Source organism: Otolemur garnettii, unplaced genomic scaffold (assembly GCF_000181295.1).
Source record: "Otolemur garnettii isolate 467f Iridium unplaced genomic scaffold, OtoGar3 scaffold00024, whole genome shotgun sequence".
Classification (NCBI taxonomy): Eukaryota; Metazoa; Chordata; class Mammalia; order Primates; family Galagidae; genus Otolemur; species Otolemur garnettii.
In genome coordinates this window covers 15510410-15521417 of record NW_003852419.1, presented here as the reverse complement: position 1 = coordinate 15521417, position 11008 = coordinate 15510410, and the positions used below count along the sequence as shown (strand labels likewise).

The following is an 11008-nucleotide window of genomic DNA, read 5'->3' as shown; positions in this document are numbered from 1 at the left end:
GGGCCGGGGCTGGATTCAAACCTGCCACCTTAGGTATATCTGGCTGGCGCCTTAGCCGCTTGAGGCACAGGCGCCAAGCCAGAGTGCATAGAATTTATCAGTAACATGAAATCGAAAGTAAATAATTCTATTATGTACTTTTAAAACATAGGAATACCGTTTCTGACATCTATACAATACTCCAGTATAGTTAATATTTATAAAAGAAAACTAAGGATGAGCACGGTTGCTCATGCCTGTTATCCTAGCAATTTGGTAGGCCAAGGTAGGAGGATCACTTGAGGCTAGGAGTTGGAGACTAGCCTGGGCAATACAGGCAGACCCCATCTCTACCAGCAGTAAATAAAGTCAAATCAAATTAATCAATCAGTAATTTAAAAATGGCAGTGCATGTGTGCAGTCCCAGCTACTTGAGCCTAGGTGACAGAACAAGGCTATGTCTCTTTAAAAAAAAAAAATAGAATCTAGTGCTAGATTTTTTGTTATTAAATGAATATTTTGCAATGTAACGTGAATCCTTTGTTGTATTACAGTGGGAAGTTTCACATGAAGCAAATGGATTCAGCACATGCTTTTATAAATTTTTATAAAATTTCAATCTTAAAATGTATATTTTTACCCTTTACATTTGACCATAGTTCTGTGAAATGCAAAGTTTTTCAAGAAAGCCTTGAATAGCTGTTTACATGATTACCTTTTTTTTGCAGTTTTTGTATATGGGGCCAGTGCCCTACTCCTTTGAGCCATAGGCACCACCTATTACTTTTTCTTTTTTGAGGACAGAATCTCACTGTTGCCATGGATAGAGTGCTCTGGCGTCACAGCTCACAGCAACCTCAAACTCCTGGGTGTGAGCAATCCTCTTGCTTCAGCCTACAGAGTAGCTGGGATTACAAGTGCCGCCACAATGCTCGGCTGATTTTTCTGTTTTTAGTAGAGAAGGGGGTCTCGTTCTTCAAGCTGGTCTTGAATTTCTGAGCTCAGGTGATCTACCCACCTTGGTCTCCTAGAGTACTAGGATTATAGGAGTGAGCCACCACACGTGTAGATGATAGATGATTACTTAAACTTATGACTTGTGATACTTTTTATCACTCCATAGAAAATTTTTATTTAAACTTCAACAAAATTGACTAGAAACTTAAAATATATTTGTGGATTAGTTCTTTTTTTTCCTTTTGAAACTTAGGATCCCTGAATCTTTACTTATAATTTCAAAATTTTTTTGGTTAAGCTATAGTATTTACCTTTATAAAAAACAATTTAAAACATCTTTGGTTAATCGTTTCCTTGGGTATATAAGGAAATAGGTAGCCATCTTGACACTCTATTATTTCTTGTTGGCTTGTTTGATGAACTGTTCTACTTCTAAAAATTTTAATCTTCTTTCATTTTAGGGAATAATGTTTCCATAAATATAGAGGTAGACCCCAGGCATCCTACTATGCTTCCAGAGTGTTGCTTTCTTGGAGCTGACCATGGTATGAGAACGCAGATTTAATTTAGCTTTAGCAGAATCACAATCCTTGCCTACCACTATTAAAACATTATTTGAAGATATTAATGATAATTCTTTTAAATGAAAATAACATTCTATGTACTTTGTGTTTTTAATGTATGATTAGGGTTTCTAATGAAATAACTAGGGAACAAAAGCTTATGGAGCATCAAACTTTAAGTTATTAACCTTTTTTTTTTTTTAACATCTTAAGTGATAAAACCTCTGGGAATTAAGCTGAGCAGCAACATACATTTGTGGTAGGTACCTTGGCAATATAATTGTTAGTTTTCTATGATTTAATAGCAGACTTAATAGCAGATTTTTTTATCCTTCCTTTCAGGGATCCAGAAAATAGTCTGTTACAAAATTTGAAAGATCTTTTAGAAATTGATTTTCCAGCTCGTGCTATCCTGGAAAAATCTGTAAGTTTTATCAGTGCTTTGATATTCCAAACGGCATTGCATATTTAAATTTAAATGCTTATCTCAGAGAAAAATGAGTCAGAAAAGGGAAAGAACGTAGACCTCTGAACTACAAGGAACAGGTGCACCAAAGTCCTTGTTAACCTGTGATGATTGGTTTTGAGTACAGTCATCCCTCCATGTATGCTGAAGATTGGTTCTAAGAACACCCTGGAATAACAAAATCTATACGTACTCAAGTTCCAAGAACCTCCCCTGTATGGTAGTTTCATATATGTGGGTTCCACATCCCACCAATACTGCATTTTTGATGTGTGATTGGTTGAAACAATCCATGTATAAGTGAGCCCTTGCAGTGCATCATGTTTTTCAGCAGTGACATGATTAATGACAGATATTTATTGTTAATAAGGAAAAATGGTCCAACGTAGCTAATGAGATATTTGGAATTTCTATATTATACGCTTATGGATGGATGAAATTCTGATTAGCTTGATAAAAGCATTTGCAAAGGTTAGTAGTTTTACAAAATTGGAAGAATTGATTTTTGACCAAGTTGTAGACTTTTGAATTTTACAGATAACTAGTCCCTAGTTAATGTCAATTCCTGTTTTTTACATACAACAGGGATATTAATATTGATGTGTGATATGAAAAAATTTTTAAAGCCAAACATCTTGCCAGCCAAATATAGAATGTTTTTTATTGTATTTGTGTATATTTATAGAGTGAAAAGGAAACTTATGAATAGCTTTGTTAGATGCTAAATAGTGATGTATTTCCTGTAATACACCAAAATAGTTACCTTTCTAAAAACACTGTATAAAATTTTAGTATTGTATCATTATTTATTCTTTCTAATCTCACCTTGTGTATTTTAAATATACATACTATTGCTTATTTCAAAATACCTAGAAGAAAGGAATTGTAATGTTTCCAACTATAAAGATAAATGTTTGAGTTGATGGATACCCCAATTATCTTTATTTGATCATTTATACATATATCAATAAAAATAAAGTAAAAATACACATATCTTTTTCTTTTGAAGGATTTTACTATGGATTGTGGAATTTGTTATGCCTATCAACTTGATGGTGTCATTCCTGATCAAGTGTGTGATAATCCACAGTGTGGACAACCTTTCCATCAAAGATGCTTATACGAGGTAAAAAAAAAAAAAATTACATCAGCAACACTTGTTTCAGCTAATACAATACAGGAAGTATGCACTTTCAAAATACATAGAATCTAAATCTTAGTAATGAGCCCCTTCTTTGCCATAACTCTTTTTACTAGTTTATACCAGATACTCTTGTACTTCATTTCTTCATCATAGTTACTAATGAAGTGAAGAAATGGCCAAAAGTCCCCAGGGGGCAGGGTAGATTTATCCTGAATATATTCATGGACTAGCTTGTTGACAGGAAAGTTAAATTGATGGACATTTTCCATAAATATCTCATTTTTCCATAATGCAAACTCTATAGATTCATCCATGTGGCGGTGGTGGTCGCAATGATGTGAAAGGGACTTAGCAATTATGTAGTACCTTATTACTTTTCAGGCTACATTTAAGTGCAGAATGTAATATGTATTGATATGTATTGCAAAAATGCCTTTTGTGAACTGAACATTTTATGGTATTCTCAGGCAATGCCATTTACTATATGTGAAATCTTGCTTTTCATTTCTGTTTGTAGTTATTTGCTCTCTGTAGCACTTAAACTATTAACTCTGTATTCAAAACACCTTCCAGTGTATAGTGCTGTAAGTGTCTTCTGTAGTATCCCCCTTCTTTACTTTTGCTAGTAGAGATACCAATGGAGAACTTACGGAGAGGTATCAGTTAACCTTATAAAATACCAGGTCTGATGACAGAATATTCAAGGAACGTTGAAATAGGTAGCTTCAAGAGCCTGATCTCCTTTACTGCAGTTGTTCTTAATTTGTGATTAATGGATCTAGGGATGATCTGTGAACCCCAGGAACTTGCATTATTTTTGTATATATTTGCCTTGGGGTTAGAAAAGGGGCATAACTTATCACATCCTTAAAGAGGCCCAAATTTAGTTATAAATTCCATGTTGCTTTCCCCTTACGTTCAGCATATTATTGGTGGGCTCTTAGGCCAGGCTTGGTGGCTCATGCCTGTAATCCTAGCACTGGAAGGCAGAGGCGGGTGGATTGCCTGAGGTATAACAGGTTCACGACCAGCCAGAGTGAGACCCTGTCACTAAAAATAGTTGGATGGCGTGGTGGACGTTTAAGAGAATCTCTTGAGCCTACCAAAGGTGACAAAGTGAGACTCTTGTTTTGCAAAAGCAAGGAGTGTATTTCCTGAACCAACACCAAACTAAGAAAGTAAATTTAGATACTCCAAATATCATTTCCTTTTCTTTTTACATATACTATATTCTAATTTGTAACTGTATTAACATAACACTGATCATTTTATCTTTTCAAAATCTTCAGTGGTTGAGAGGACTACTGACTAGTAGACAGAGTTTTAACATCGTGTTTGGTGAATGCCCATATTGTAGTAAGGTAAGCCAATTATTAATTACATTTCAGAACATGTGCCTTTTAGTAATATGTTTTAAAAGAGTGTACAGCTTATTTAAAACTTGTTATGTGTTTAAAATAAATTGTTTTCTAGATTGTCTAAACTTCAGAAAAAGCGTACATTTCTAGTATGGATAAAAAAGGAAATATATCTTAATAAATTTTATTTTTTTAGCCAATTACCTTGAAAATGTCTGGGAGGAAACCCTAAAATAATGAAGAACTGGAAACTTTAAAAAAAACACAAGGATTCTATTTGTATCTTCAGAGAAAATACAAAGCAAGACATATTAACACCAAAAGGACAAGTATGATGAAGACATAATAATATAGTCCTGAAGATCTGTCTAAGTCTGTGACTCCTATACTAATTGGGGAAGTGTATTTATACCCAGACGGAGATCTTGACTTGTTAAATGTATCTAGACTGATAAAATCCTCATGAGATTTATAAAACGAATTTGGGAATTGTATATAGCTGAATTTTTGTGGGAAAGGCTTTACTACATTCAGAAGTTCTTGAGCATCTTGGTATTTTTGTCTTCTCCTTATGCTTTCCTAGGGAAAAAAATACATACATCTTTATTATTCAGGTATTTATTTTGTGGACTCTGTAAGAATACTAAATATAATTTGTACATAACACAAATTTTGTGTATTTTTCCTGAGAAAATCTTGCATTTTAAGTTTATAAATTACTTACTGGCATCCAATAACCAAATCTGGTTCAGTGGAGTGGTTCCTTTAAATATATTCTAGAATGACTATCTTACTCCCAAAAAATTAAGCCCAGTTTTTCATCTTACCAAGAAAATTTACTGTTCATAATTAGAAAACGTCTAAGTGAGTAAAGGACAAGGCTATACACAGCCAAATAAAACTGCCTCACGGGCAATACCGTGTCCTTCATGTGTGTTGGAAATTCACAGGTACAACTCAACTAGGATAGACTGAACAGATATTAATATGAAACAAATTAACTGGTTACTTATATGCAGGTTTCAAAAGCTGCTTCAATGTTTTCACCATCATTCTGTTAGCCAAAGTCCTAAGAATCCATTTCCTGCTCACCCCTTTAACCAGCTGCAAGTCAAGAGTAGTTCTGTTTCACTTTGGTGGCCTCTAGCATAAACGGTACTGTCATTGTACATTTATCAGGTAACTTAGATGAAGGAAAATTTACATTAGTATTTTAGCTTACCTCACTGTTCGTTTTATCCAGAAACATGATGCTGCAATAACCACTACTGTTCCAAATAGCTATTGACCCTCAGCTTCTAGGCCAGTGGTTCTCAACCTTCTTAATGCGGAGACCCTTTAATACAGTTCCTCATGTTATGGTGACCCCCAACCATAACATTATTTTCATTGCTACTTCATAACTATAATTTTGCTACTGTTAAGAATTGTAATGTAAATATCTGATATGCAGGATGTATTTAGGTGACCCCTGTGACAGGGTTGTTGGACCCCCCCCCCCAAAGGGGTCACGACCCATAGGTTGAGAACCACTGCTCTAGGCTGCCACCTGTCAAACAGCCTTCCTCCACACGAAAACTCACTTTCTGGATGCAGCTTTAGAAGGGTCAAAAAGGATTCCTACATATGATACATAAAAGATATTTTGAAGACAACTTTACTGTCTGAGCTAACAAAGTCACATTAATGCAGTTTTCCTAAAGGTTGTCAGCTTTATTTACTAAAGGCAAAATAAGTAAATGATTATTCTAGTGGGCCCCTATAACATTTTCCCTCAAAGATTTATGCTATCAAATCATATTTCTAAAGGATAAGCTAACTTAAACAGTATTTACATATAACTTACATGTGGAAGGCTGGGAAATATCCTATTTAGGTAAGAATAGAAGTCAAGCTACTACAATTTCCAGAATCATCTACTTGGTGACTTATACACCTGTCTCTCTTTAAGCCACATCAAATGGGAAGTCATTCATCAAAGAACCACTAGCTGTCTTCAGCATACTGAGAGGTATGACTGGGAAAGAGTCTATGAAAAGGTTGGCTCATTGGTCAACTGCCTGTTTTGTGAATAAAGTTTTACTGTCTGTGGCTACTTCTGCACTTCAATAGCAGAGTTAAATATTTTCTGTCACACTTCAAGAAAAATTTAACTGACCTCTGGCCTAGGGCATTGTTTTATGAACATTAGAAAATGTTACAGATCATCTTATCTTCTTAAAAATGTAGATCTCCCTCAAAATCTGGGCTTAAGACCTGAGATTCTAAGAAGATCCAGATGATGCCAGTACAGCTGGTTTGAGTGGCAAGGGCTTAGGGCAGTGTGATAATTAGCTCTACTCGAACACTGGTTCTTGGTCTGGAATGATTTTGCCTCATAGGGACATTTAGCAATTTTTGGAGACTTGGGTTAGCACATTGAGAAGAAGTACTGTTGGCATATAGTGGATGAGTATCAGGAATGCTGCCAAAAATCCTACAATACACAGTGAGGTTCCCCCACAACAAATAATAACCTAGCTAGCCAGCCCAAGGTGCCAATAGTGCTGCTGTCAAGAAACCCTGCTTTCGGACAGTTAGTTACTAATTGTGAATGCACATTAGAATCAACTGGGAAGTTGTGAAAAATATCAATACCCCTCTTCTGGCTTGAGTAAGGAGTATCCGATTTCCCCTTCCTGCTGGAAAAGCCCAGAGAATAAATACAAAACAATAAAATTAGAATATATGGAATGACTCACAATTCTGTCTGAAGTCTGGGTTATTTTAGCTATTATACTTAAAAATAACCCAGACTTCAAAAAGTCCACATGTAAGCTTATACCCTACTATGCATGAGACACAGGAAATATGACCTATTACTAGGAAAAACGAATAACAGAAACAGTCTCAAAGACCCAGATGGTAGAATTATCAAACAAGGACTATAAAACATCTACATTATGTGTTCAAGGAGTTAAAGGAAAAGTTGAATATAATTAGTGAAAAGATGGAAAGTCTGAGCAGAGAAATATAATGCACTTATGTAACTGAAAAATATAGCATATAAAATGAAAAATTCACTGGCTAGGTTTTAATTAACATCTGCTGTGACAGTGAACAAGAGGTCAGGCAAAAGAAAATACCCAAACTGAAGTGGACAGCAAGATAAAAGACTGATGTTAAATATAAACAGTGCCTCAGTAGTCTGTGGAAAAGGTAAAACATTCTAACATACATGTGTATGAATCTCAGAAGAAGAGGAATTAAGGCATGAAACAAATTCATGAAATTCATGAATTTCATGATTCATACATGAAATCATAGCTGAAAACTTCTAATTTGATGACAAATATTAATTATAGATAAAAGAAGCTCAATGAACCCAAAACACAGTAAACAAAGGCAACTATCCTTAGAAAACCAAAATTAAAAAGCAAAAACAGCCAGAAAGAGATACTTTATATATAGAGTTCACGATAAGAATAAGTACAAACAACTTCTCAGAAAAAAAAAAAACAAAAAAACCCAAGAACACTGGAAAACATTTTTAAAGTTCTAAAAGAAAAATTTCATACTCAATGCAACCTACAAAAAGGAAAGTGAAACATGTAGTTCCAGACCAAAAAAAAAAAAAAAGAGATTCCTCTTACTAATTACAACTACAGGCTCTGAACCAAAAGAAACTGTCAGAGAACTCTGAAAGCTGTAGGAAAGGAGGCAGACTGTCCAGGGGACCTCAGCACACAAGGAATTACCTACCCAAGAATCCTCACCCTCCTTTCATTTTCCTGCCTCCTACGTATCCCAGCCTGGGTCAGAAGGCAGCCTGGAAACAGCAATATGCACAGATGGGGAAAAAACGCCCAAGAAAAGTTTGCTCTGTCTAACCAATGTTCCTGGGGGAAGGCAGGCCTATAGGACTGAATCCTTGTGACCACACCTGCTGTACTCTAGGTTAACACCATGAGAGAAACTGCTCCTTTCCCCCTTCTCTCCAGGTGCTATGGAATTGAACTGTGGAGTGGAATCCTGTTCACTGTAACCACCCTGCACTAACCAGGGAGTGAGTACACCTGCCCTTCCTCATCAAGCACTATGGAGGCTGGAGCCCTGCTGACCCATGCTTATGCTAAAAAGGTGACACCTTATCCTACCAGTGATAGGGAGATTGTGAGACAGCCCTGTAACCATTTCCAGCCTACACCACTGAGGTAGCCTCCCTCTCTTCTCAACAGGCACTACAGAGACTGTAGGACAGAGCCTTATAGACTCTCCCTCCCTGCACTAACATAAGCAGCGCGGGTTCCTCTTCCTCCCCAAAAGACACTGTAGACACTCAAGTAGAGTCCTCCAACCACCCTCACCTTGCATTAAGTAAACATCAGCAGAAAGACAGCAATCCTCTACTTCTCACTGCCTCAAAGACTGAAAAAGAGCTTGCCCTTTTGATTATCTCTGTTATGTATTAAACAGCAGCAGAGGCAGCACCTCCTACCTTCCTAACTCTGTTCTCCATCATTAATAGAACTACCTGATAGAAAATCAGCAAGGTACTACAAAGCCATAGTGGTCAAGACGTCATGGTACTGGCACAAAAATAGATACAGACATTTGGAATCGAATAGAAAACCAGGAAATGAAACTAACATCTTACAACCACCTAATTTTTGATAAACCAAACAAGAACATCCCTTGGGGGAAAGACTCCCTATTCAATAAATGGTGCTGGGAGAACTGGATATCCACATATAAAAGACTGAAACTGGACCCACACCTTTCTCCACTCACAAAAATTGATTCAAGATGGATAAAGGACTAAAATTTAAGGCATGAAACAATAAAAATTCTCAAAGAAAGCATAGGATAAACACTGGAAGATATTGGCCTGGGGAAAGACTTCATGAAGACTGCCATGGCAATTGCAACAACAACAAAAATAAACAAATGGGACTTAATGAAACTGAAAAGTTTCTGTGCAGCTAAGGAGACAACAACCAAAGCAAATAGACGACCTACACAATGGGAAAGGATATTTGAATATTTTGAATCAGACAACAGCTTGATAACTAGGATCTATAGAGAACTCAAATTAATTTACATGGAAAAAGCCAACAATCCCATATATCAATGGGCAAGAGACATGAATAGTACCTTCTCTAAAGAAGACAGACGAATGGGGAACAAACATGAAGAAATGCTCATCATCCCTCATTATTAGAGAAATGCAAATCAAAACCACCCTGAGATACCATCTAACCCCAGCAAGAATGGCTCACATCACAAAATCTCAAAACTACAGATGCTGGCGTGGATGTGGAGAGAAGGGAACACTTTTACACTGCTAGTGGGACTGCAAACTAATACAACCCTTTTGGAAGGAAGTATGGAGAACCCTCAAAGAACTCAAGCTAGACCTCCCATTTGATCCTGCAATCCCATTACTGAGTATCTACCCAGAAGGGGGGGGGAAAATCCTTTTTTCATAAGGACACTTGCACTAGCCTGTTTACTGCAGCTCAATTTACAATCACCCAAATGTGGAAACAGCCTAAATGCCCACCAATCCAGGAATGGATTCACAAACTGTGGTATATGTATACCATGGAATACTATTCAGCCATTAAAAAATGGAGACTTTACAGCCTTTGTATTAACCTGGATGGAAGTTGAACACATTATTCTTAGTAAAGCATCACAAGAATGGAGAGGCATGAATCCTATGTACTCAATTTTGATATGAGGACCATTAATGATAATTAATGACACAGTGGGGGAGGTGGAAGAGGAGAACAGAGAGAGGAAGGAGGAGGGACCAGCAGGGAAAGGAAGAGCAGAGAGAGGGAAGGAGGGAGAAGGTGGGGTCTTGGTGTGTGCCACACCTTTTGGGGGCAAGACATGATTGTAAGAGGAACTTTACCTAACAAATGCAATCAGCATAACCTGGTTTCTTATACTCTCAATGAGTCCCCAATAATTAAAAAAAAAAAAAAAAGAAGAAAATCAGCAAGGATATAGAAGAAATTGGTAACATCACAAACTAAAGGTATCTAATATTTATAGAAATACTATTCTAAAACAGAAAAATGCATGTTCTTTTCAACTGTTACTGAAACAGTCACCAAATAAGCACATCCTGAGTTATAAAACAAACTCTAAAGATATATGTTCTTAAAAAAAAAAAAAAAGATATATGTTCTTAGACGATAATATAATCAAACTACAAATCATTGACAGAGAGATAAAAGAAAAATCTCTACACACTTGAAAATTGCACAGCACATTTTTAAATTACTAAGGTATTAAAAGCAGTTTCAAAGGAAAAGTACAAAATATTCTGAACTGAACAAATTAAAGAGATTTACAAGATGCAGTTACAATTGGGCTTAGCAGTACCTTAATAGCATAGAATACTGACAATAAAAAAACCGAAGGGTTCAAATCTGTGACCTAGGTTTCTACCTAACACAAAGTGAAGAAATAAACTAAAATCAAGCCAAAAGAAAAAAGTAATAGGAAAATCTCCAAATACTTGAAAACGTAAAGACAACCTCTGAATGGG

The 11008-nt window shown here is 36.2% G+C and overlaps 2 protein-coding genes across 2 annotated transcripts in view; one reads left to right on the top strand and one right to left on the bottom strand.

The window, feature by feature from the left end:
- Positions 1-4818, top strand: part of FANCL (Fanconi anemia complementation group L) — a 71364-nt gene extending 66546 nt beyond the window's left edge. Inside the window, exons 9-14 of the mRNA XM_003787934.3 lie at positions 1398-1481; positions 1713-1758; positions 1842-1923; positions 2975-3091; positions 4399-4470; positions 4664-4818. Coding sequence (XP_003787982.1) covers positions 1398-1481; positions 1713-1758; positions 1842-1923; positions 2975-3091; positions 4399-4470; positions 4664-4699 — 437 coding nt within the window. The 3' untranslated portion in view covers positions 4700-4818. The remainder of the gene's footprint in view (positions 1-1397; positions 1482-1712; positions 1759-1841; positions 1924-2974; positions 3092-4398; positions 4471-4663) is intronic.
- Positions 4739-11008, bottom strand: part of VRK2 (vaccinia related kinase 2) — a 108567-nt gene continuing 102297 nt past the window's right edge. Inside the window, exon 11 of the mRNA XM_012804001.2 lies at positions 4739-5046. Coding sequence (XP_012659455.1) covers positions 4753-5046 — 294 coding nt within the window. The 3' untranslated portion in view covers positions 4739-4752. The remainder of the gene's footprint in view (positions 5047-11008) is intronic.